Source organism: Cyanistes caeruleus, chromosome 16 (genome assembly GCF_971803275.1).
Source record: "Cyanistes caeruleus chromosome 16, bCyaCae1.hap1.1, whole genome shotgun sequence".
NCBI lineage: Eukaryota > Metazoa > Chordata > Aves > Passeriformes > Paridae > Cyanistes > Cyanistes caeruleus.
In genome coordinates, this window is record NC_141716.1 from 11298172 (window position 1) to 11324865 (window position 26694).

General features: G+C 43.4%; 1 protein-coding gene and 1 long non-coding RNA gene across 13 annotated transcripts in view; one reads left to right on the forward strand and one right to left on the reverse strand.

Annotated features, from left to right (window-relative positions):
• The window catches only part of PTPRT (protein tyrosine phosphatase receptor type T), a 432610-nt gene that overhangs the window by 78011 nt on the left and 327905 nt on the right, over window positions 1–26694 (reverse strand). For all 12 annotated transcript variants that reach the window (XM_086852378.1, XM_086852376.1, XM_086852367.1 and 9 more), the window contains exons 12-13: window positions 11174–11447; window positions 2325–2361 (exon numbers count right to left, since the gene is read on the reverse strand). In XM_086852378.1, coding sequence (XP_086708504.1) covers window positions 2325–2361; window positions 11174–11447 — 311 coding nt within the window. The remainder of the gene's footprint in view (window positions 1–2324; window positions 2362–11173; window positions 11448–26694) is intronic.
• Window positions 7602–10490, forward strand: LOC147650191 (uncharacterized). Its single transcript, XR_015276885.1, has 2 exons — window positions 7602–7811; window positions 7968–10490. It is a non-coding gene; the product is annotated as an uncharacterized LOC147650191 (long non-coding RNA).

Here is a 26694-nt window from a genome sequence, read left to right on the forward strand (position 1 = left end):
TCAGCTGCTGGCCCTGCCCAGGTGCCCTGGCAGGTGTTACCCAGCTCGTGGTGCTCCCCTGGCTGTGAGCTGCTCTGGAGAGCTCAGATCAGCCACAGCTGGGGCACTCCTGGCTCCCTGCTAAGGGCACTGGAATTACAGCAACTCAGAGCCAGGGCAAGAGGAAAAGTATTTCCACAGAGATTTCTGCACTCCACACAGAGGAATAAGATATCTACCAAAAGTGATACGAATCACTATCTATCAAAAGTGATATGAATCAAAAGTGATATAAATCAAAAGTGATATAAATTGAGACAGTGAGAATAAACACCAGAACTACCATCATTTCTTGTCATTTTCCATTCAAGTCAATAAAGAAAAAAACTAAAGAATAAGAGCACCAAAAAGCAGTGGCTCTAGACATCCTCAGGCTCTACCCATCTCTTATTAAATTAATCCTTGCAAGAGATTATTTTTTAAAAAGAGGTGGCATTCAGAACCAACAGAAGGGGGGGACTCAGTGACTGTGTGGCTCAGTGACTCTTCCTGGTGACCTAACAGGGATAATGAAAATGATCTCAGTTTGCAGAAGTCAGCTGAAGGTCAAACACTTTTGGGAAACTTCACTGAGGTACCCAAATCACAGAGTGCAAGAAAAAGGTCAGGCCAGAATGGGATTTTTCAAGTTGTGTAAGTTAATTTCTTTTGAATAGTCACATCTTTCCTCCTAGCATGACAACATTCTTCCACCAGCTCCAGGAAAATAAACAACTGAAATGGAAGGAACTACAGGTTTCCAAAAATTAATTAATCCAGTATCTCTGATCTCATGAAGAGACCACACTATTGGAAAAGCTTGTGGAGATTCATTTCACCCAGTCCTGCTCTTGCTCTTTCTACCACCAGAAAGCCAAAATCGGGTATTTGAAATGGTCACATTGCTACCAGCTGAGAAAACTGAGAGGAAGGAGACACACAGACTGAGACACATAGACTGTAACCCAGAGAATGAATTAAATAAAGATTTCACAATAAACTTTAAACAGGAAAGGAACAAGAGGGTATGGGGAGCACCAGGGCCAGAGATGAGAAGGAGAAATGGAAGAAATGGCTCTTCCTCCTCAGCTTTCAGTGGTGACACAACTGCTTACAGCCCCACCAGTCTGCTCTCCCCAGCCTGAGCAGGGAAAACAGCTGCACAGCTGGGAACTCCAGGCAGACACCCCAGTGCCTGGGGCTGTCTCCACAGGGAGATGGAAAATGCTCCCCCATGGCTAATGGGGTTTCTTTGAGCCCTCCCAACTCCTCTACGAGTGCAGCTGCAGAAGGGATCGGGAGAAAGGACCTTGAAGTCATTAAACTCTGCCACAAGTCAAAATAGATGGAAAACAATGGCAAAAAATGGGATGGTGCCTCAAAGGATTTCTGGGCTCCTGCCAGTTTTGGTGAACTCTCAAAGCCTCCACAGGCAGCCATGCAGGTATTTCACATGACAGCAAAGCAGCAAGAGCACAGGCTGGCAAAGCTAGGTTTGGGAATGGAGAGCAATGTGTAGCACAGCCCATGGCAATGCCCCAGCATTTCCCTACAGCTCCTTTGCAGACTACAACATGCTGGGGAAATCCTTTTACAGCTACACCGTGTTACAAATAAATTCATGTCTGACATCTTTTCTGGAAAAGTAGCCCCTGGGGTGATTTTGAAATCTTTAGAAGAGTTGTTAAAAGCAGCTGTAAACTCTGAGAAGGAGCTCAGACATTGTCACTGTTGGTCCCCCAAGAGCTACACCTTGTGAACCAACCTGGGGCTGTTTGTCTTGGGTTTGCTCTGTGTGACCTGGCAGCTCAGCCTGCTCTGAGCTCAGCACAGTGGAAATCAGGACTGCTCTCTCCTAGTTTGTTCACTTACACCATGAAAATGGTGTGATGCAGGAATTGTGCCCCGCTGTGTACGAGGTTAGGCTTACACGAGATCTCCTCTTATCTACTTTGTACAGTTGTGGAGAGAACAAATTGAGTAAGAAGTTAATGTCACTTTTTCAGTGATGTTCTGCCAACAGCAAGGACCATCCTCAGGACAGAAAAGCTGTCAACAGAATGAGGGGAGAGAGGAACCACAGAGAATTATACCCTGCGTTAAAAAAATATCAGAGGCCATAAATATAGAGGAGTGGTCCTGGAAATTGTTGTTCTGCCTTGGCAATCTTCCTTTAAAAAAAATAAAAATAAAAGAGGAAATAAAGAGGCTGGTTCTTATGGTTAGGAACTGTAATCAAGTTGTGCCACCACTGCAGTTTTTACATTTCTGGTATTGTGTTTTGCAGGAAAGAGAAAGCCACATACCTTTTGTTGCCAGCCGGACACAGTTGATTTTTGTTTCCTGAAAAATAAAAAAAAACACAAGAAAAAATATATAGGAAAACATCATAGCGTGTAATTTGCCCATCTACAATAAACATACATTATTTTAAAAAGCTACTAAAAATACATATATCTCTTATTGCACTTCATCTTTGAAAATACCAACAGTTTTTGTTGCATAAAACACTCCACACTGATGGGCTTGCCTGCAGTTGGTTCTCTTAAGTATTGAAAAGTTGGGAGTGACAGCACGTTTCTCCACGCTCCATGTGTGAGTGATGGGTCCCACGTAAGTGCCTGATTAGCTAATAGAATTTCCCAGTTAAATGACCTGCTCTGTAATAGACTGACAAGCCTTGGGTCAAAAGTACACGCCACTGTACATCTCATTTTCATGCACCATTACTGCAAATTTTGTAAATTGGGTATTTATTTAAATACATGGCAAACAGACACCGAAGAAGTCATTTGAATGTTTCAGCTCTCTGATGGATGTGGAGCAGACCAACATTCTGTGCTGCTGCCTCTGCCAAATGAGTTGTTCTAACAACCCTCACCACTGCAGCTCCTCATTGCAGAGCTGGGACAAAACCCAACACTTGTGTTCAATCCACCCCGGAGCCTGCAGAGCTGCAGAAACGGGATTTGGATCCAAATGTTGTATTTGGCTCCGTGAACAGCTCAAACTCAGCAGCTTTCTCAGGCCACCTCCGCTGCAAACACAACCTTTGTGGAGTCCCCAGCTCCTCGTTGCCCAGCCCTTCCTGGCAGGGGTTGCTGCTGTCCAGCCTGTGATTGCCATCCAAATGGGAATGTGCTGCTTGGTTAAAGAGCTGCCTCTGGCAGGCTCTAATCTGCTGCAGGGCTTGCAGAGCACTTTATGCCTCTGCACGTCTCAGGTGTAATGAATCCAGCATAAATTACTGTGCTAACAATGCTCCATTAATATGGATGCTGTCTGTGCTCTGGAAAGGAGAGGCCAGCAAAGCACTGCTGATCACCTCCTTCCATCCTCAAACAACTGGACAAACCTTGTGGAAATCTGAGTTTGCTCTTGGAGAGAATTGCTCCACGTGTGACAAATCCTCCTTGGCTGGAGCAGACACACACAGCCCCACTGTGCCTTTCTCCTCGTGCTTTTGGTGCACACAAGAAAGAGATTATTGCTGGATCCATGCTGGGAATCACAGGAGTAATTCCCTCTGATCTCTTTCTGTGATGCCACACAATGTGGATATAAGCCAGCCTGTGTGCAGCCTAAGAACAATGAGATACTCAGAAGGACAAATCCTCCCTTTCACCTTGCCTTCAAACTCTCTTAAGGAATTCCTGGATTCTTGAGGACAAACCATGTCTATTTCCCAAGCATATATGCTCCAGAGTGGGGCTGAAGCCCTGTTTATCCCAGTAAACCAAAGCCATTTCTTTAGTTACACCCCTTTGTCCCTCAAAAGTCAGCTCCCCTTCACAACCTGCACAACCTGGCTCTGCAAAGTCACCAGAGCTCCCCACTCCCCTCTGTATTGTGGGAAACGAGTCTGAAAAGCCAATTATTCTGGAAATCCAAAGTCTTTGCTGCTGCTTGTGATGTACGAAGCAGGAAAACCACAGCTTTGTTTTCTGTCTCTGCACTTAGTGCTGGGGACCAGAAGACAGAGAGATCCTGATGTAGTTTCTGATCTGCAGTAAGGGGACCTGGAAAATCAGCAGTGAAGAGTAAAATAAAAAAAATTAAGAGACAGGATTTTTCCAGACTACAAGTTGGTGGACACTTGCTCACATTTTGTTGAGGAAAAAATTCCTGTGTATTTGTTGCTTTCTGCTGGTTTCTGAATGCAACAGAAAGCTGGAGAAGTCAGTGCTGGAAAAAGAAGAGTCTAGAGTGATCCCATTTGAACACGTGTGTGTTCCTGCACAAGGCCCTCCCACAGGGGGATTTGGAAACCAGAATTTGTTGTTTGCATCTGCATCCACTGATGGCTGCACTGGGCACAACCACAGCTCTCAGGAGAACTGGCACTGCCAAAAGAGAGGGCTGGAGGAACGAGACATGTGGACTTCACATCTTCTGAGAAGGAAAACATAAAAGCACCTGCACAGGGCTCCTAGCTCCCAGGGGTGCTAAAGTTTAAAGATTTGCATTTAGTCCATATTCTGGATTAATGCTGATTATTCCATTGCTTTCCACTGATCACCCCACTCATCTCCTTGGTATCTCATAAAAACAAGAACCCTTTCCATTTACTCTATTTTATTTTAGTTGATGCTGAGATTTGAAGGTTTGAATGAATCTTTTTTAACAAGAAACAGAACAAATAAATAAATAAATACATCCCCTCCCCCCCAAAAAATAAAGAACAACCCAAATCCAATCATCCCCCCCAAAAACAGTAAACCCACTTTCCCACAATCATATTTGCTTTCTGAAAAATATTGCTTTTGCTTCAAGGTGCTTTCCTGTACACAGTAAAGAGCATAAATTATTAATGGGTTGGAATGGACCTTAAAGTGCCATAGGCAGGGACAATGCTTTTATTTTTGGATTTTTTTTTCCCTAAGCTACATTTCCTCTCTTTCAATTTGTACACACTACTTCTCGTCCTATCACTTCAAGGTGCTTCTCTTTAGCCACCAGCAAAGCAGGAATAAACAATGTTGGTAATTGTCAATGATCCATCCTGACTGCTTAAAGCAATGGCAAGAAAAATAATTAAATAAAGAGATTATAATAGAAGTTTTAGAAAAAAAACCCAAATAATTCCCCAAATTTCAGTATCTGTGTTGTTTCTGGACATTCTTTTAAATGCTGTGATGCTTAATTCCCATTTTATAGTATCACAGAAGTTTTACAAGGCCTTATATACCTACAACAATGTTAATAATAACCTGAGAGCCAACATATTCTGCATATCTGTTTCATGTTATGGCTGAACTTGCTGGAATAAAAATTAAGATGCCAGTACTGTTTCAGCTCTGTGTCACTGCCTGGTTAAGGCAGACATTTTACAGCCAGGGATGGAACAATGTAGGCACATTTTCACTGAGATCCTGGAATAGGAAAACACTTCATGGCTACATCCTGCAGCTCCTGATCCAACCCTCCCTGTCCAACATGCTCCATATCCTGAAATCTCAGTGCAGAATAAGCCCATCCACGTGCCTACCTCCACATATTGATGGAAATTTGTTCTCTGGAACTTATTTCCCAATGAATAAAAGAAGATTATGTTGTACCTCACTCCAGGCTGAACCCTGAACTATTTTTAAGTCCACACCCCATGGAAACATGTGGGCACTGTGTTTCAGGGTGCTGGCAGCCTGTTCCCACCTGCACCCACCATCAGCACAACCTGGGACCCTCTGGACAGAGTCCTGTGCTGAGCAGCTGGGCAAACCCTCTCTGCCCACACAGCTCCTGCCCACAGCCTGGAAACTGCCCACCATGAGCCTCCTGTAGCATTCCCCTGAATTTCCAGGGCTTTTGAAAACATTCTTTTAATATAGCTTTATTCTTTGATTTTAGAAGCAAATGGAGCTGCTGCTGTCTACTAATTACTGAGCTTCCTAAATGCACATTTCACTCAAGTGAAATGGATGATAACGAGTTCTGCCTCTGTCTCTTCAGTGTTTGGATGGGAACAATTTTCTGCAGAAAAGGGCTACGAGGGCAGCAGGACATATGTTTATGTGACAGCTGCGTCTTCACAACCTAAAAAAGCCACATGATCTTTTTTTTTCCCCCTTTTCTTTGAAACTGACAGCTTGCTGTTTACAGATTACAAACAACAATGAAAGCATCAAAGCTTTTCCTTCCATCTGTTTTCACACCCACCATTTTCCCTTTCCTTTACTATGATTATGACTTTGCAGCAGTCAAACAGAGCTTGCCTTGCCTGAAGAGCCACCTGCCAGCAGTGGTGGGACCTGCTGTCCCCAGATGTGCCCCTGGGGCTGCCCTACAACAGCCAGAGCTCTTTAGACAGCTCCAACTGGGAACAGGCAATTTGATAATTTGATCTGCTGCTGGTGCATGGACCAGACAAGGAACCACCACTGTCCCCTTGGCCTCAGCTCCAGCTTCAGTTCCCAGAGCTGAACATGGGACTTTTTGACAACCTGCTTCACACAGGATAGAAACCATGGGTTTGTTCAGACTTAAGGATTTATTTTTTTGGTCCTCAATAAATTTTGCCCAAGTTCAGGAGAGCTCTAAATTGTGTGTTTATTTTCTATCCCATTGCAGCCAGTGGTTTGCAGTCTTAAAATATGTCTGTGCAGGGTCAATGGACTCCCCTATAATTTTTATTGCCAGCTTCAGGAAATTGCTATTTCCTTCCAGAAACCAAGCCAAACCTATTATTGCTATTCCAATTATCAGCTTTTTTTTAGTATCTGTGTCATTTGGAGAAGGGAGGTTTAACAAAGTGGTTAGAGCTTTTATTATTTACAATAGGAAGTTATTTCAATCATCTGTAGTTGATGATTGGGTACCCACTCCTCTCAGCCTCTCAAAAATGAGGTAAACTGGAGAAGGATTTTATTTATTATGCAGAAAACACTCAAGCCCACATTCTCTGGTCAACCAGACCTGGAGACAGGGGCATACAAAGAGTGAAGTGTTCCCACAGCTGCTTTATTTCTGTGCCAGCAGCTCCAAGATGAGATTAAGAAGTGAATGTAAGTGGATAAAACTGTACACCCAAAATCCTCCTGAACACAGAGCTCCCCAAAGCTGGTTAGTAGCTCACAGAAGTGATGCAGGCAGCCCTGGTGTCATTTCATCTTTCAGAGCACGGCTCGTGCTGAACTCAAACACCTCCCTGCTTTTGTCATGGCCATCTCCACAGGGATGAATGGCACCTCTCTGCTGGCAGCTCTATCCATACCTCCAAAATGTCCCAGAAGAATAATGCTGTGTGCTGTGAGCAGACCTGTCAGCATCAAGAAATCCAGCCTCAAGTCCCCTGATAATAATGAGCTGCCCAATTGTGCATGTAGTACAAGTCATTAGAGAGGCAAAAAATCAATAGGAATCTCGGTAGAGTCTATCATTCCCTCAAAAAAATAATATTCTCATTGATTCCTGCAGTGCTGCTTTTCACAATTCTGGGCTGAAGACATCAGTCACCTGTTGGACCACCAGGCTGGCAGAGCAGCTGGCAGCATCCCCCATCACTCCCAGCTGTGTTACACAGGCTCCTGCTCATCTCCCATTTACAGGAGAAATGGCCAAGAGTTATTGATTGCAACTGTGCTGTTACAGATTTCATTTTAACTCAATGAGGTAAATTCAGTTCCAGAAAGGATTTTTTTAAGGAGCTCTGGTTTCTGAGCTGCTCAAAAATTCAGGCAGGTTTCACACAGCAGCCAGAAATTCTCCCCACTGGAGCGTGGTGCTGGATCAGCAACCAGAGACCTGCAGTGAGCCAGATAAAGACCTGGGGTCAATCAAACCTGCAACATCTCAGTGTGAGCATTGGGGCAGTGTAAGGGTGAGGGAGGGTAAGGAGAAACACGGGGTTCCCAGCCTGGTCCCACCTTACAGAGGGAAAAGTGCTGGCAGGGCAGGAGTTTTAAAGGGGCTGAGCTCAGGGAGGGTTTTCAGACAAGCAAATCTCCATGCAGTGTCAGGCAGCCATCTGCAGCAGCTGGGACCAGGACAAGCAGAAAACATCAGATCCCCACCTGGATGGCTGTGACAGTGCCTGGAGATGCTGCCAGAGCACAGACAAGCCAAACATCTCCTCTGCTTCTGTGCCACCCCTTGTGCTGACTCCTTCTACCAACCAAGCAAGAACTGGTGCTGCTTCCCACGCCTCAAAGCCTGGAGTTTGTGTCCCCTTCCTCTTTCTCCCCTCTCTCACTTCAGACTCAGCCCCATTTCAGCTCAGCAGCTGGCTGTCAGCAGTGCCTAGGAGGGAAGGTCACACGATTTGGAAGGGCTGTGTGTGACAAAGCTGAAATGCACTCAGTCTCAGCACGTTCTGCTCAGCCTCGTGTCTGGAGGCAGCACCACAGTGACCAAACTGCGCCCAAGTGCCCGGGAGATGGATCCAGCCAGAGACAGCTTCTTCATTCAGACTCTGAGACAACTACAACAGCGCACAAGAGACGGCAGAAGAGCTCGTGATCTGCTTCTGCAGCAATTTTCCACACTTGTTTTGCATCCAGCTGTTAATTATGTTCCTTTCAGTGTAACAATCAGAGCTAATGGCTGCAGAGCAGACGGGAACACCAAATGAGCACAGCCCTCCATGTACAGAGGAGCTCAAACAATGCAGAACTCTTACGACACTCTTAACCTCCTTCTAATCAAGCTTTTTGACCAAATCCAGGCTGTTTCTTCAAATTAAGCTCTCCCCAGAGCCCTCTGTTTCCAAAGGAAGATGTTCTGGTTCACTGCATGAAGGCTTCTCATTGCAGCTTCCAGGTGTGGAAAGAAATTTCATCATTCCACAACCGTCAGTGATTAATGAAACTATAGAATATCCTAATTAAAAAATGAGTGGCAATGTTCTGTTAAGTTTTTTCATCTGTTAGAGACCATAAGGCTCTACTTTAACTGTGCTAAATTGTTATTGTTGCAGGGATTTATAGATGTGCCTTATCCAAAATCATGGAATGGTTTGGGTTGGGTAAGTGACCTTAAAGACCATCCAGTTCCAATGCCCTGCCATGGCAGGAACACCTTCCACTATCCCAGGCTGCTCCAAATCCCATCCAGCCTGGCCTTGGACACGTCCAGGGATGGAAATGCCATAATTATTAATAATTATTAATAATTATTAATAATTATTAATAATTATTAATAATAATTGCAGCCATAATTATTCCCAGTATTTTCCAATACCAGTCAAAGCTGCTTAGGTTACAGACAAGTCAAAACCCAGAACTCTTAAATACAAATGATACCTGCAAATAATTCTAGGAATGGAACAAAAACCTACCGTTTACAGCTTCAAAATTGTGAATGCTAATTGACCCTAATGTTTGAAATGTGGTGTTTAATGATTGTACCAAGAAGCAGAAGGGATCAGAAGAGAAGCTACTCCTCTGAAGATCCATATTCCACTCTTGAGCATTTCCTCTATGCTTTTACCCACAGCACTACACTTTGAAGATATATATAAAGAATATCCTGTGGAAATATAAATTATTACTATGGGAGGAAATTGCTTTCTCAAATAGGAATTTACTGTGTCTGGCTGGACACTTCTCATCCTGTCATGAACTGTGCATTGTTGCATTAAGACTATTTGATTAGCTTATGCTTAAAGAGCCCTTTACAATCTTGTTGATGTTAGGACAGCCTGAGCAAGCCATCCTTTTCTGATTCCCTAACACCTGGAGTGTTGGGTGAGATGCAGGAAAAGCAGGAGCACCAGTGCTGCCTGAGTGCAGAACACCAAGGGAAGTCTACACTTCCCATCCACACAACCCATTTATGGAATATTATATTGTACTTAAGCAAATAAAGTTTCTTCTTCCCTGGGGTCCCATTCACTAGCAATTAACAATCACACATGGGGGAACTACCTAGAAACAGAGAGACATATACATATATTCACAATTTCTTCTACAAAGGCAAATCCAAAATTGAATTAATTGAGCAGTGCTGGAAGGAAACTCTATTGGCTAGAAAGGAAAGCAAGGTGAAAACCAGCACAGTGTTGAGGAGGTTTTGTACTTGTCAGCCACACAGCTGAAGCTCTGCAGCTTCAGGAAAATGGTGATAAATGAAGGGTGTAAAGCACTAAGAGGTGTTGTGAACACTGCCAGCCTGTGAAACCATCCCAGCACTCTGCAATGTGCAGCTGCAGCTCAGGTGCAAACACCACTAAAGCCTGCACTGCTCACCTTTGACTGATTCTTGTCATTTTGCTCTCTCAGGGGGTGATACGGTAGAGAATTTATCTATGTTAAAATTAAATTCCTGAAAGCACTGGCAAACATGCTAATGACAGCAGATTCTGCTACCCAAGTTGGTGATGCCTTGTTCACAAGGCTGGAGTGGCAAATTCTCTGTGTTGTGTATGAATGGAAAACAGCTGGGGAGACAAAGGGGAGGAAGGTGATCCACTGAGGCTGGATCTGGGCTGAAACAGGAGAGGGAAAAGGTCCAACAAATATAGCAAATTATCCTCAACTGGAAGAGGGAAGAGAGGCCTCCTGTTTTCCTGTGGTGGGATGGGGTGTGTTGTGGCATTGTGTGTGTCATTTGAGTCTGAGCATGGCATGGGCTATATTTCCTGTGCATTTTAAATCCAATATCACAGAGTAAAGATATATAAAAATACAGCATTGCAGAGGGGTGGGACAGACATGCACAGTCCCCACTGCAGTACCTGACTTCCTCAAGCTGAAACTCCCAACCACAAGTGCTGCATTATGATATGGCCAAGTGCAAGCTCCAAGGTAATCCAAATTCATAGCATCTCCTCCAAAATCACAAGCACTGTGAACTCTCAAGATACTGCAATTATGGCTTTTAAAAGCACAATAGCCCCTACTCTGACATTCACTCTTGTGGAAGGATAAAAAAAAAAAAAAAAAAGAATCTAAATTCTAAGCAGCTCATTTAGTAAATCACATGGCTACATGTGCCTTTACAGAATCAGGTCCTCAACAGATTTCTCATTGGATCTGAGCATCTAAGAGGGATTTGAGGGAAGGACAAGTAATGGCATGCTTGATTTTCATCAGATTTCTGTAAGAGGGTAATAAGAAGGAGAAGTTAAACCAGCATCCAATCGAGAAGGAAGGAGAGTGATGAGGAGGACAGAGAGATGCAGTCACACCAACAGATGCAGCTCAATTTCCCCTGCACTTACTCCATTGGCCTTGCTAAGAGCCTGGAAGTATATGCTGTAGCTTTTCAGGGGGGAAAGAGGAGCATTCCAGTAGCCATTGTAGGTCTTGTTGTCGCCCACGGTGAAGGGCTGTGTGACAGGGAGGTTGATGGGCTTCAGCTCAGCTGCAAAGTAGTGTGGGGAGTCCAGACTGGAGGCGTTCTTGTAGCTCACTGGCACAGAGAAACACTCGATGATGTCTGCAGCTCTCCGGGCTTTCTGCAGCTTCTCCTCCTTGACAACCAGCTGGTAGACACTGGGAGGGAGACAGAAAGGTGAGATTAGAGACCCCAGAGCCCTGAACATCAGGAATGTTCCCAGCAATGAGAGGACAAGAGTAGAGCAAAGTCAGAAACACACAGCTGAGGTGCCCCAGCAAACACAGCTCCTGGTCAGGCCACTGGAAGTCACCGTGGGGGAAATGTGCTGGGAAATGTGCTGGGAAATGTGCTGGCCACGTGCCCTGTTGGTTTAATTGAGTAAATCAGGATAAACCCCAGTGAAATCAGACTAGATTTCAAGCATGTCACTCTTTAGAAAAAGGAATAACTAATAAAATATCCAGTCTAGAATGAAGTTTTGATGGGCTGAAGGTTGCTGAGTAGATGGTTTCCCCTTCAACCACCAAAAGGAAACATGAATTGTTTGCTTGGGCCAAACAGTGGCTGCAGTGGAGGAGAGCATGGGCAGGTGGCAGTGGTGGCAGGTGCCTTTGGAAACAGTTTCAGGGTGCAAAAAGCTGTTTAGGCCAAAAAGAATCTTGAGCATCGCTTTTTTTTGGCCCTCCCTCTTATCTTGATGCCCACATAAGGACCTGGTGGAGCCCAGCACAGGGTACCCAGAGCAGCTGTGGCTGTCCCTGGACCCCTGGAAGTGTCCAAGGCCAGGCTGGACAGGGCTGGAAGCAGCCTGGGACAGTGGAAGGTGTCCCTGCCATGTCAGGGGGTAGAATGGGATGGGCTTTAAGTTTCCTTCCAACCCAAACCATTCTCATGTTCTATGACCTCTTTTTGGGATATTCTGCAACAAAGAATTCTCTAATTCCCAGTGGCAAGTCTCCTTCTACCTTCCATCCCTTGAGGACTGTTTATGTACTGAGAAGGTGGCTCTATAGCTCTCTCAATCCACTTTTGTTTCAAGAAACAACAACAACTCCTCATATTCTCTCTGACTCTATGAAATGGTAATCCTTTTTGATTCCTGCTAAGCTTTTGGCCATTATGATATATAATAGCAATCTTGTTATTTCTAGCTTACTATTCCAGGCTCAGAGCCTGCAAGGCATTCAAATGCAGTTTGGTTTTTTTTCTTTCCTCCTCAGGCAGCTAACAAAGCCCTGGAGTTCGATGCTGCCATAGCCCAGGCAGGTTTTACTGTCTGTTTAACACCACTCACACACTTGACAAAGAGAGATAGGGCTGCAGTCATTTTACTTGGTGTCAGGCTATTCAGATGTGCTGCCCTCACCTGTCTGTGTCAGGCTGGGCCTTTGTTCCCTCAGACAGGGGAGATCGATTAAGAGATTGGGAGCAGCCCGCAGTGTATCATTGTCCCGGCTTTCACAGGCTCATTGCTGCAGAGAGATTGTTCTGGGAATTTTCTAACATAGCAATAGTTCATCAATGCTCCCCTGAGCAGCGGAGTTCTGGCTCCTCCAGCACTCAGGAGTGGAAGAAGCTCCTGGAATTCCCATTCCCGTGGGGATCTGGCTCTGGCAGGGAAGTGCTTGGAAACCATTTGGCTCCCACTGCTAGACACAATCCCAGCTAATCTGAACAAGCACGAGCAATTTATGAATTACTCAGTACTAAAGCTCTCCTTACACTGGCATTTGCTAATGTAGCAGGAGCACCAGCTGCATGGCCTGCAGCCTTTAATGATGTCCCATCAGCATTTTGGAAAGCTGTCCCCCTCCTCCTGCTCATCAGAGCCTTTAATAAAATATTTCAGATCTTCTCTGATATTTATTTTACAATTTTAAAAAGACAAAAACAGGTTTCCAAGCAACACGTTGAGGGTGCAGTGGGAGCTGTGAGCCTGTTCAATACAAACCCTCTCCTCAGCTCAGCAACAGAAACTCTTGCTGGGCTGCTCTGGCCACTCTTTACTGACAGTGTACATTCTTATTCTGACCCTTCTCCGGCAATAATAATCTACACTAGTGGAAAAGTTTGTCAATTTGCTTGTCAGCCATGTGCAGAATTGTAGCTGACACTTCTAGGGACACTTGCCAGATGCCTTCTAACCTAAAAACATTTGATTTCTGTTTCATCCAATCCTAAACACATGCATTTTCTGGTCATAGAAAGGTATATACACAAATATATGTGTATAGACATATATTAATGTGCTTTCAGCCTACACAGAGGCCAAGAACTCCCTCATCCTCTCTCCCCAGACCCAAGGGGGATGCTCATTCTCTCGGTTATCCCACTTGCAAGCCATGGACTCGTGCACTGTCTGTCTTTGGAGAAGTGGAAGTTCCCAGGGACATGAACTGCCAGGTAACTGAACTCTTTCCCAAATCATTAGAGCACTACAGACACTTTTTATCATGAGCAAGAGTTTTGATACATACCAAACCCAGTCACAGATACTCTTTTGCCTCTATTCTTTCACATCTTCTCTTTCCCACTTAGCTGTTAACATACTTCCTCCCTTCACAAGGATAACTCACTCTTGTAGCAGCCTGAAATTTTACTTTTAATGTTTATTCTTTTGAAGTGAATGAAGGTTCCTCTGGAAGAACAAAGGTGTGTTCACGAACATTCAGCTGGGGGGTAGCAATTGCCCAATTTGTGTTCAAGTTAAAACCCTGCTCATCTCCTGCTCAAACTCTGCCTCCTTTTCCATGGAGCAAGTGTCTGACACTGCTGTCACTGCTCCCCCTGGCTAAAAGCCCTCCTCTGGTGACACTGGGGCTGGGGACTGGCTGCTCTCAGGGCATTTTCCTCCCTGATGCCCCAGCTCACACAGCTCACACAGCATCCTCATCTTTGCTTCGACTGCTTGGCTTGGGGTGCAGCGCCTGCAGCCTCGCTCCTCCCTGCTCCTGCTCAAGAGGAAGGGCTCAAGCAGCCAAGAGCATTCTGAGCTCAAAGTTTGCTCTGGGCTGGATTATCACTCTGGTTCCCCTACCAAATGGATAAGGGTCTCACTTTCTGTTTTGATCCAAGTATTTTGATCTGTCTAGACCCTCCAGAAGGATTCCCAGTTCACCCAGCAAGGACACAGACTGGTACAGATTTTTTTTCTTTTCCTATAATTTTTTGTGGTTTTGTTTGTTTGTTTGTCTTTTGGTGGTGGTGGTTTTTTATTTGTTTTTGGTGGGTTGTTTGTTTTTTGCTTTGTATTTTTTTGGTTGTTTTGTTGTTGGTTTTTGGTGTTTTTGTTTTGTTTTGGGTTTTTTTTTTTTGTATATTTTTTGTTTGTTTTGTTTTGGTGCTTTTTCTGTTTTGGTTTTTTGTTTTTTGAGTTACACTCTTCTCCTCCTGTTTTGTTTATACCTAGGAGCAGAATTTGCCTGCCTTTAAGCTCATTTTCAGAGATCAACTTCTCTGCATTACCCAGTGAAGTGATGCAAAGCACAGCAAGTGCTTCCACACCTGCACTGAGGTGCTCTTGTAACTTGGAGCAAAAACCCACCAACCCTACACCCAAAGGGAATTGCTGTGGGAATTCTGAGTAGCAAATATCGTATTACCCATCCTAAAGTTTAGCAAACCATCTGTGTTACTACATTTCTCAAAAGAGTAAAATGAATCCAGCTTTGCTCAGAAGATGGGAACTTGTTGGGATACAGCACAACCCCCAGGCTGGGCACTAACTCAGGATAAACTTGGTGAGTAGGATCTGCCCTTTTGGCCTGAAAGAGCCCTTCAGCTGCACTCACATCTCTGGGCCAGGGCTGAGCAGGGTCTTCCCTTTGCAATTTGCTGTCCCTGAATATTCTGTAACACCAGTGAAAGGAAAAGCGGTTTTCCAAAAAGTGGTGCTGGAGGCAAGGATAAAAAAAAGCAAGCGGGCAATGGAAAGAAGGAGGAGATATCCAAACTATTCTAATAGCTCTTATTCCATCTAGCAGGTAGTAACATGGATCTCCTGGGGCTCTCCACATCTCAGCTTCAAAGGTGCTGCTCCCATCCAGGATCAGCTAACATGGCATTCCTGGCAGAAATCAATGCAAACGCCCAGCTGGATACGAGTGTCGGTGTTGTACACAGAAATGATATCAAAAGAGACAACAAAAACAGAGCTTTCAAACTCCTGCATGAGGTAACAACTTCAGTGCCATGAAGTTGTGAAATGAAAGTGAAATGAAAGATGATGCAGCCACGCTAACTCCTGCATTCCAGTTTTTAATGTCAGGACACATTTGGAAAAGCTGCAATCAGACACACGTGGAGGTGCTGCAGGTGTTAGCAGGGGTTTTGTGCTCCCAGTGCCACCCCAGCCCACTTTGGTGCAGCCAAATAAAGCTGCTGTCTCCATACAAACCACCAGGGACTGCTTTCCAAACATTCACAGGCTCTGCTCTCCAGAGAGCTCTCGGGGGATTCTCAAATCTGGGCCACAAAACAAATGCCTTCCCTCCTGCAGGGATGGGGAGCTGACTGCCCTGCGTGCAGCTGCACACTCTGATTAGAAAAGGAGGCCAAAACTGGGCCTCTTTTATAAATTTCAAAGGTCTTAGATAGATAAATCCACATCAATTTTATAGAAGCTTTTTAAAGTTTTTGACAGCTTGGCTGTAAATCACTGATAAAAGCACCCACCTTAATGGGCCACAGCACAAGTGTTGCCTGCAGAAGAATGAAAGGTGCCCTTATCACCATCTACAAGGTAATTTTTTAAATTATGAGTTCCCTATTCAGTGTGAAAAAAAATCAACATTCCCAGTCACAGCCTGTTTCTGTCATGGAAAGCTCTCAAATATTTGCCTCAGGCTTGTCCTTTCCCTGATCTTGATTTCTTTTTGAGGATGGACTGAGACAACTTGTCCACAAATTAATACCAGTCTCAAATTTTGAATGTAGGATGCTCAGGAATGTGGGGAGGAAAAGCTGAGTCAGAACTCTCTCCATAAAGCATCCAACATCTGGCCCATGCACTTTGGTCTCCTGACACATCAACAAGGTACAACCTTCTCTGTACTCTTGATAATGAGAGGGCAGGAAAAGGAATATCATTTCTTTGTAACCTTGCAGTGATCCACTCACCTGAATTATTAAAGCTTAAAAGAAACAATGTTTCAGCAGCTGAGCACTCCCTCTGGACCAATCTCATTATTAAACTTTCCTTCATATCATATAAAGATTTAATATATTTTCATTTAACACATAAATTTATTATCAGCCACGTATTATTTCCAATATTATTTTCTCCCAGGGAGCAAAAATAAGTGACAATTAGTACAGCTTGATCTTGTAGTGGTTTTTTTTTAGCAGACTACTGTGATCAGGTTTTGTTGTTCATCCTACAGAGAACAGGAACTCCCCACTTCTAGCTCACATTACTTTCAGAATAACTCTTTGATAGGCTACAGGAAATAAGAGAGTAGTGGTTTTCTTTTTACTGGTTATTTTAAATCAAAGAATGAAGAACAGAAAGGAGAAAATGAAAGAAGGACAGAAAAGATTTCTGCCTCCCCATGTGGGATGTAGCAGCTGATGTGGAGCTGGACATTGAATTTTCATTCCTGCACATATTCTGTGGAAGGAACAGATTCAACTATTCCAAAAAAGGCCATCCAAACCCGCAAGAATAAACCCCAAATACTGTCTGACCAATCCACAAGGGTCAGTGCTGCACAGAGGTAAAGGAAAGGCATCAGCAGCACATGAACAGGGACAAAGGAACAATAAACAGAGGGACCAGTAACCACTTCACCTCCTTTTCCCCTGTGGGCCACACAAGGATCCAGCCCCAGATACTGAGCACCAGCTTTTTTATCATTTGATGATTCCATTTAACTTGTGATCCTGTTAAATTTGGTTGAGCCAAAGTAAGGATATCTGTATATATCCATGAAGGTTCATCACATTTATTCTGACAGTATGGAGCCATCTCCCAGGATACTGGAACAGGAGAGGGTTTGATGGGCTGCCTGACACCCACATTTAGAATTCAGATTAGCCACTGGATGTGCAGATGCTTGTTTTATGGCCAAGCTGCCTTCAGTGATGCACACTGAGACAGGAGCATCAATGTCTTTATTTCCCCCTCAAAGATATCAGGATCAAAGCCTGAATTCTGCCACAGAGACAGTAAGAAATAAAATAATGGGAATTTTAAAGAAAGGTACTCCATATATCAGTACTCTGTATTGTTTATCCTAAAATGTGACATTAAACTGTAAATAGATCCTTCTTACAATGTGCCATCAGCCCCACCTTGAATCTGCATATGGGAGATTTTGTAAAAAACTCAACCCAAACCAAGTCTAAAAAAAAGCTTTATATAACATAGATTCCCCTCAAGTTTACAAGAACTCAAGGGTCTGCCATAAAGGCTGATGCTGACACTCACTGCTTTCCTTGGGCTCCAATTTCCCAACCAGGCACCTCCTGCAATCACTCAGGCACCCAAGAGTCAACTCCCCAGAGAGCTTCTGAGTTCATGAAGTTCTCTGGGTGCAAACAGCTGCCAGTATATTCCTGAGAATTGAGTTACTGCCTTCACATATTCAAAAATGTCACCCTCAGTACCTCCAATAGCATTTTTAATCAGAAGCTCTGAAAGTAATCTACAAACCATAATGAACTGCGTTTCACAGCCACCTAGGACACACTGACAGGACCCAGTGCTCTGTTCTGCAATTTTCTGTCTATTTAAGAACTGATTCGAAACACATTAAAATCAATTAAAGATTGCTGCTGTTTCCATTGCACTCTGGAACAGCTCCATGCAGAATACAATAAGCTGAAGTAAAGGTTTGCTTTCAATAAACAGTTTCATGCAAGAAAGAGGGGGGGAAAAAAGAGATTGTTCTACGGTGTCATCTTCTGGAACGTGCTTGGCTGTTTCACAGACTCAAAAAGTAGTCCATTATGAATATTGGGCTGCACTGCCATCAATCAGCTTGCTCGCATCTGCAAAGCATTCACAAAAATATAGCTGATAATAGTGATGCTACTTGAGGAAATAGTCTCTCATATTGCAAAGTTATTCACACCAAAGCCTTCATTTTGGAGTTATTTTTGCGTGTTCTTTTAGCAGTCATTTAAATTAAACAACTCTTGTACTATGTTCACTGAAGTTGAAGAATACCAAAAAAAATAAAAGATTCAAATACAGCCAAATTTGTAAAAAATGGCATAGGAAGAAGAGATGGTAATTACTGCCATTATGATGAAAAAAAAACCTGCTGAGATAGAGCCAATAATAATGAAATCATTTAATAATCAAGAAGTCTGGGAAGAGAGTCTCTTCACATTTTCTTCCACTCTCACATTCAGCTCAGTGCTCCAGAGTTACCACTAGGGCATGTCAGACCCTGAAATCCATGAAACAAAAGGTGGTGATTTCACACTTGGATAAAACCATTTGGACTCAGCCTTTTCACACAGCCATTCTTTTATCGCTGAAATTTCAAGCTTTGTTAAATTTCTCCAGTGATTGCAAGGGGCTCTGGTAAAAGTGAGGATGTTTAATGACTGTGTGGTTCCTGTACAGGAGAGAGAGATGGGGCTGTGCTGTCCCAGCCAGCAGCAGGAGCTGGGATGAGCTCTCTCTGGGACAGGAGTGACATCTGCTCAGGAACTGAGAAAACAGCAAACACAAAGTTTTTATTTGCAGAAAAGCATTCTGCCAGGGCCACTCCAACAAACACTGTCTTGGGCCAGGATGCTCTGTCTGGAATTGTTTGCAGTCTCACAACTCCCACAGCTGACTGAAAAAATGAAAACTCTGTTGGAAGGCGTGTGGGGTGTTTGTTTTGGGTTGCTCGGGGTTTGGGGATTTTTGGTGGGGGTTAGGTGGGGTTTTTAGTTTAAAAGGTGGCAGTGTAATGTCAAATATTCCATGGCCTTCCTGGCTTGCAGAGGTTTCATGCTGACAGATTCCTGTGGTGCAGTAGAAATGATGCCACTGTTGCAGATATATAAACAATGGGAATGTGACTCTGCTGCTATCACAGCATCAGCTGTGTGTAAACAAATCCACACTTTCCTGTCCAACATTCCTCCATCCACCCACCAGCCAATATGTCCTGTCTAATGGATTCTGGAGCACCCAGCCTGAGCACATGCTACTCCTACCAAACCTTTCAAACCAGAAAGAAAAGGAGAGAAATGTGATTTCTGAGCATCACTAGGGATGGAATCTGCAGTGATAAGGGAGGAGCAGTCAGGGCTGGGAAAGAGGTGTTTGGAGACTGGCTCTGTCCTAAAATGGCACCACACAAAAGATGCAGCAGAGCCATAAACACCAGTTTATTGTGCCAATGATGGTTTAAATAGCAGAGCCCTAAGCAGCCTGGGATAGGGGAAGGTGTCCCTGCCTGTGGCATGGGGTTGGAACTGGGTGAACTTTAATGTCCCTTCAACCCAAATCATTCTGTGCTTCTATGATTCTATATGTGCACATCTGAGCAGCCCTGTGTGTAGCCACACATAAATACCTCAGTTAAAGTCAGTATTTCCAGCCTCATGAGGTTCCACCCACCACGACTCTTCTCTGACTGAAGAGGTTATGGAAAGGTGTCCAAAAATCCAGATATTCCCATGTAGCTCTAAGCAAGTCTGGCCATCAGCACAGCACCTGCCCACAGCAAACAGCAATGTGGGAACAAAACCTAAGGAGCTGCTCAGAGCACAGATATATTCCCTGACCTCAAAGAAGGATTTGTGTACTTAAAGGGCCATTTTTCCCTAGCTGTATCATTTGCCCTAATAAATGTCTGCAATTCAGACTTGCAGAAAGTCCATCTCCAGCCCACCAGAACTCTGCTCTGCATCTGTTTACTTATACATATGCCATATTACTTGTGCTCTCTTAAATGCTTTAAATTCTCTATTTAATCTTCTGGGATGTAAAAAAATTATTCAAAATAAAATAAAATAAAAATAAAATAAAATATAAAAATAAAATAAAAATAAAATAAAATATAAAAATAAAATAAAAAATTAAAAATAAATAAAATAAAATTTCAAAGCTCTGTGTTCCATTATCTCAACCACCTCCATAAGCCTGACCTGGCTTGCAACCCAGGTTAGCCATAATAGCTGCTGCTCCCCTGTGGAACTGGCCCAGTCCCTCTCTCCAGCTCAATGCTATTTTCTGCTGGCAGATTAAAGATAATGAGTGCAGACAGACACAGCTTTCACTGCAACAGGAGCTGGTGGAAGTGGCTTTGGAGGTGTCTCTTCCCTCCTGAGCCACCTGCCATCTGTTTAATCCACATTAAAAACCCCAAACCCAGCCTCTGTTTTGTTCCTGTTGCTTTGTATTAAACAGGCCTGGCTGACTGAGGTGCTGTCATCCTCAGCAAGAGCTGGTTTAAGACCAGGAGGATGTTTTAAGGCCAAGAAGAGCCAAAGAGGTTCTTGAACAGCCTGCAGGGCAAGGAGAGACCATGACAAACGTTTACTGGGACTGTCCAGGACCTTCTGCCACGTCCTTCATAAAAGCAGCAGCTTGAACAAGAGGATGGGGATATTTGCATATATTCTCAGTCAGAATTAATTTGGGCTTTTCCAATGGCTTCCATCAAATTAGGTTCATTTGGATGCAGAAATAATCTAGCTGGGAATTCAAGCTCCCTCTGCCTTTTCCACAGCCACAGCTAGCAGACCATGCAGGGAAAACCCACACAGAAGAATCTGCTGCCTTTTTCTTAAGAGAGAACACTAGAAAACACTAGGAAAATACTTTTATTGGTATCATATATATTTGGATATTTTCTAAATTAAGAGGCTAAGAAAAACACAAGGGAAAAAGAGGGAACCTGCTCTGTTCACAACCTTCTGATAAACTTCATTACTCAACAAGGCCCATGCAGTCACTCCCAGTCCTGTGCAGTGATGATGGGCTCTCCTGGGGAGAGCTAACACATATTTTCAGCACCTGAAGCTGCAGGAGGATCCACCAGCTCCTTTCCACCTTTTCTGGATATGTTTTGCTTTTCAGAAAGTGCAAAAATTGTCATGCTTCTGATACCAGGGAGAGATCTAAAATGGTGCCTTCACTACAACATCTCCCGCCCCAGAATGAAGGGAAATTGAGGATAGAGGGAGTGGGAAAGTCCCAAGGATAAGAACTTCTCTGCATCAATTCATCCATAAACACCTCCCACCCTACCACGGTGGGAATGGGATGGATTTAAATGTTAGGAGATTGTGTCTGGCAATCCTGCAGTCCACCAACTCCCTTCAAAATTAAGAGTATTTTTTATAAAAGAGCAAACATTTCACGTAGGCTGTGTCTTTTGGCAGAAAAAAAGCCCTCAACCTGCATCAACATCAGCTCCTGCAGTTCCTTAGGGATCTGTCAAGGTGGGCCACAAGGGAAACCAGCATTTCTTCCTCTTTTGTTTGACTTTGCCACTAGAAATACTCCACGTTCTGCCTCTCTCCTCGCCTTCCCCTTTGCACCATGACTACTTTGAATGACACCAGTCCTATTTCCCCTTCCTTTTGCACTGTAAACAAATCCTTCACTGCTCCTAGCTCTGCCTTTTGCTTTGGAAAACCACTGTGCATGGAAAGCTGAAATTACAGGGAGGCAGAAGGGCATCATGGCTGCAGAGGTTTATTCCTGAGAATGGTCTGGCTGCATTTATGATAATCCCTCCATTCCATCTGCATCCCACGCACTGGTGCAGCAACCCCATTTTCTGGTTCCAAGAAATTATGCATTCATTATGGAGGAAATTAACACCTCAAAGCAAACTATAATTAGGAATTCTTCAATTCGGTTTATGCTTTTTCAATTAGGCCCTCTATAATTTTAATCACGGGAGCATTAACATGTTTCCGGAATTTATATACCTGTGGTATAATTAAATCCTGAAATGCCTTAGTCTGCAACAGCAGAGCAGAGCTCGCTCATCTTCCCTGCTATTGTGTTTTTGTGTTGTTACAGACACATGGAGGGGCACCTGCCTGTGTGAGCATCTCCTGCCACATGCAGCACAGAAGGAAGGAGCACGTCTCCTCTGAGCTCTGCACCCTTGCTCCTGGGAGAGGCACTGCTGGGTAAAGCCTGGCCACTGCTCCTCAGGGTGGACAGCTGCCAGGGACTGCTCAGACTCATCCCATTTCATTTTAAGTGCTTGAAGGAGCTGCTTCAATTAAGCAAATCATCCTTGATGATCCTCCAGAAGAGCCAAGGTCCTTCCTGTGGGCTCCCCATCCCTGAGCAGCTGTGGCCCAGCTCATTCCGTCAAAGGGTCTGATCCAAAGTTCTCACAGGCTTGGCACTACACCTCAAGGAAATCAGAATTCCTGATTTTTAAAGTCTTCTGTGCTGTTTGTTATTACCTTTTTGTCCTGTGACAACAAGGAAAGGGCACAATGGCTCTGAGAGTGGTGGAGCAAAGAAATGTCTTGGGAAAAGAAACCCTCAAACTGGAACCATGGGTATTTTCTCCTGTTCCCACATCCAGCGGGGTGTCAGGCTGATGTGAGGAGATGGCCATCAATTTGTGAGTATCAGCTTAAAGCTCAGAATTCATTAACCAGTTGGTTGCTGGAATTAAATCTGGCAGTTTACATAGCATGAAAGATTTATGCAAAACCCCTCCTTTCCCCCACTCCCTATTTTCAGTGATTCACCACACTAAAAAGTGCTAGCAAAAGCCTCCCTGTAGCACTAATAAAATCCTGCTTGACACCAAAGAATTGGCTCCACTTGTAATTTGATAGTTAAAATATTATCATTCAAATTAGATAAAATTTTATGGCTTTTTTTTTTTTTTTTTTCCCATTTCTGCCCACTGCCAAAGCTCCCTGTGGAATGGTCAGAGACACAGCAGGTCACACAGGCTGTGGAAATGGCCATGGTTTGGATGGCTGATAAATGGTAAAAGGCAGATTTGTCCCCTTCAGGGAACTGAATCTCAATTGCACATTGTGCTGATCCAGCAGGAAAATGCATTTCCTGCAACAGATGAGAAAATTGACCCAAAATGCCCTTTAGCTTCACTTTTTGGGACTAACACCTGACTCTTCAAGGAACTAAACTTTAAGCTCCTATTTAACTAATTCTGCCATGTTACATAAAAGATTAAATATTCCTTCCTGATGCTCATGGTTGTACCTAACACACCTGTATCTCTGTTTTGCTTTTCTCTTGAGTAAAGTAAAGCACTTCTAATACTCATTTATTTATTAATCTATTAATTAATTTATTTAATAATCATTTTATATACTTGATTCTCAATTTCCACCCAAATTCTCAATTTCCTTCTCTCACATTCACACACAGATGAAGAAAATGTAGATCTGATTTATCTCTGAGAAGAAACTTCTTCATGTACCTCCAAACTCTCAGCTAAATTGAAGGCAGAGTGTCAGGCAGGAGAAACTCAGCTTGAATTATTTCAGAACAATCTCCCTGAGGTATATTATGGGAGATGTTAATTAATACAGATAATTTGGTTTATTATATCAGAAGCTTTGATTGATAATCTAATTTTTCATTAAATGCTACAAAATTAAAAGATCTAAAGTGACGACTGCTTGCCCTGTATTGAATCAACCAACTCAAGTGATGCAGACATTTAAACAGGAGCTCAGAAAAAAGCAGACCAGGAATTTTCTTTTCCAAGAACGTGCCTATCAAGGGAATTTAACTTTCTGAATTACCAAGGGCATGATAATTTCACCCTTAGCACCCTTTTTATTGTTTTGCTGCTCCTCCAATCCAGTCTTTATCTTCATATACAAGGTACTCTACGTGGGAGTTTTAAGAACTAGAAATTGCCACCCTTTTCTGGCATTAACAAATCAATTATCAGCAGAAATGCCTGAAGCAGGTTCATGTGATGCCACTGAGAAGCTGCAAAGGAGAGATCTGAGCATCACTGCTCCCTTTGTACTAACAGAGATCTGCAAACCAAAGCCATCAGCGGCAAAGCAAAACAAAAGCACCAGCAAATATTGTGAATTTAGAGTTTCTCCAGGGCAGAATCAAGGTCACTGGGCTTGCAAACCACTCTTTGTAAGGCTGGGAAGAACTACTGTGCAGGAAAGGCAAAATCAGACTGAAGATGCCAGGGAGAGGGATGCAGGAAAGGCAGGCTCAGGATGAACAGATAATGCCCAAAATCACAGAAAAGAAAGAATTACCTGGAGATTGAATTCCTAGCTGATGGCTCCAAATTTTCTCCATTTTTACTTTGTTGTGGATAGAGAGACAAGTTTTAGCTACTTTCAGTTCTCCAACATAAGATGGAAGCAATACCATGGCCCTTCCTCGCAGGCAAGTTTTACTCATTATTGTATTTAGTAATACTTAAGTGCACAATACATCCTACAGGACTTTTTCCTGGGAGAATAACTTGAGTATAAAACCAGAAAAAACCCACTGTTCTTAGGTGTCCTGTAAATAACACTACAGCCATTTTCTCTTAATTTTTTTAGCATCATGTAGAACAAAATTTCCCTTTATTTCATGCTTGGAAGATCAAGAATCAAATAATAACACTCAAGTGTAACACAGGGCTTGGTTCATATAAATTAATTTCTCCTCCTGGCTGGTTGCTGATATGAAACTATTTATTTCACCTTTCCTCAGTCCTTCTTAATATATTTTAATTATTTAAAGTCTCTTATTCAGATTTAAGTATTTCCTTTGAGATGTACATTAATAAAGTGACCCATCTGTACCTGTGTGCTGGCAACACACAAAAGAATATCACAGATTATTTACTGACACACCTCTGAGAACTGCAGGGAGAGACCAACTCCACATGGCTCCAACAAAAAAAGTTTTCTACTTTCTGAACCCCACCCCAAAATAATTGCAGGCCCTTCTTGAAGGTCCTTCTGTGGTATCCTACAGCTCCACCACACAGGGCAGGGTATTGACAAGGCAATCACACCTAAGGGGAGCATTTATCTAAACTCTGAAATCCTCACAACTAACACATGCTCTGGAAATTCGATTTTCTCCATAACAGTGGTATAGATAGACTGACAGAACCAACTGTGTGTTAATAAACCAGATGGACCTTCAAATATCCAGCACACAAAAACCAGCCTGTGGACATGTCCTGCAGATAAAACCCCTCAGAGGGTTATTTCCAAGCTGGGAGTGGGATATAAATTCTCAAATAGAGGTCTGAAGATGTCATATGTGAATAATCTATGAAGGACTGACTCAGCCCTCCTGACAATAACAGATTCAAAGGCAGAAATATCCTCAAAATCACATTGGAGGTTTTCAGGAAAGAGTTGAGGAGTTAAGATTGAGAACACTTGCATTCTTCCTTCCTCTTGTGAATGTATTATAGATGAATGTCAGCCTCCAGCAAATCAATCATAGCACCATTCACAGCGTTTAGATTGATATAAGAACACCTAAAAGTTATTTTTAAAGGGCAATGTGGAGTCAAACTCTGCAGGTTATACCACGAAAAATAAAGGCAAAAATGAAACGCCTGTGCCACAAGGGAGAATATTCCTGCTTGCTGAGGCTTCACCTTTCTTTTGGCAACAGGACAAAATAGATCAAAGAATATCTAAGTTCATATTAATCCTATTATGTTGCATGAAAGCATCCTCGTTGTTATCTATAGATCGTTAACAGCACCGAGTTCATGATTGTTACCTTTATAAACAGCCACATTTAAATTATTTATCATGAGCACTGGGGAACATCAGAAGTGTCTTAATGCTGAAAGTGACTTTGGATTTGGTGTACCTGCATTTCAGATGAAATAAAACACAATTAATCTTATTTTAAATATCCTTCTGTATCATTCTGAAGATGTTCTTGCAGCCCATGCTCCATGGCTGAGCTAGAGCAGAATGAAATAACTCAAGACCAAGTACAGATCTTGCCTTACAGTCCCATCCCTACGTGTTCTCTGACTCCCCATCCCCTGAAGAGAAGAAGAAATATTAGGATAATTACTGCATATTAATTGTTTTTCATCTTCACAGTTTGGAAGGATTATATTAAAAACTGGAGAACTGCAGAGAGGAAAGAGATGGGATGAGGGTATCCTATTCCTGCCCAGAGAAAGCTCTGAACAGCTTTTACAGGAAGGTGTGAGGAAAATCCCCTTCTGAGTCCTCTCAGGAGCTGCTCAGCCCCATCTGGGGCAGGCTGGGAGAGGAAGGCTCGGCGTGCAGGGGGAAGGGGATCCAGGAAAGCATGGTCACATCCACCAGCGAGGCCAGGAGAGCCCATCCCTCCAGGATTTACACTGGACAGGATCCTCTGCACCTTCTCACCGCTGGGCAGGGACTTTGCTCAGTCCTTCTGTCTCAAACCTTGCCTTAACACCTTCAGCAGCTGAGCAGAGCACGGCATCACTCTGAGAGGGAATTAATGAC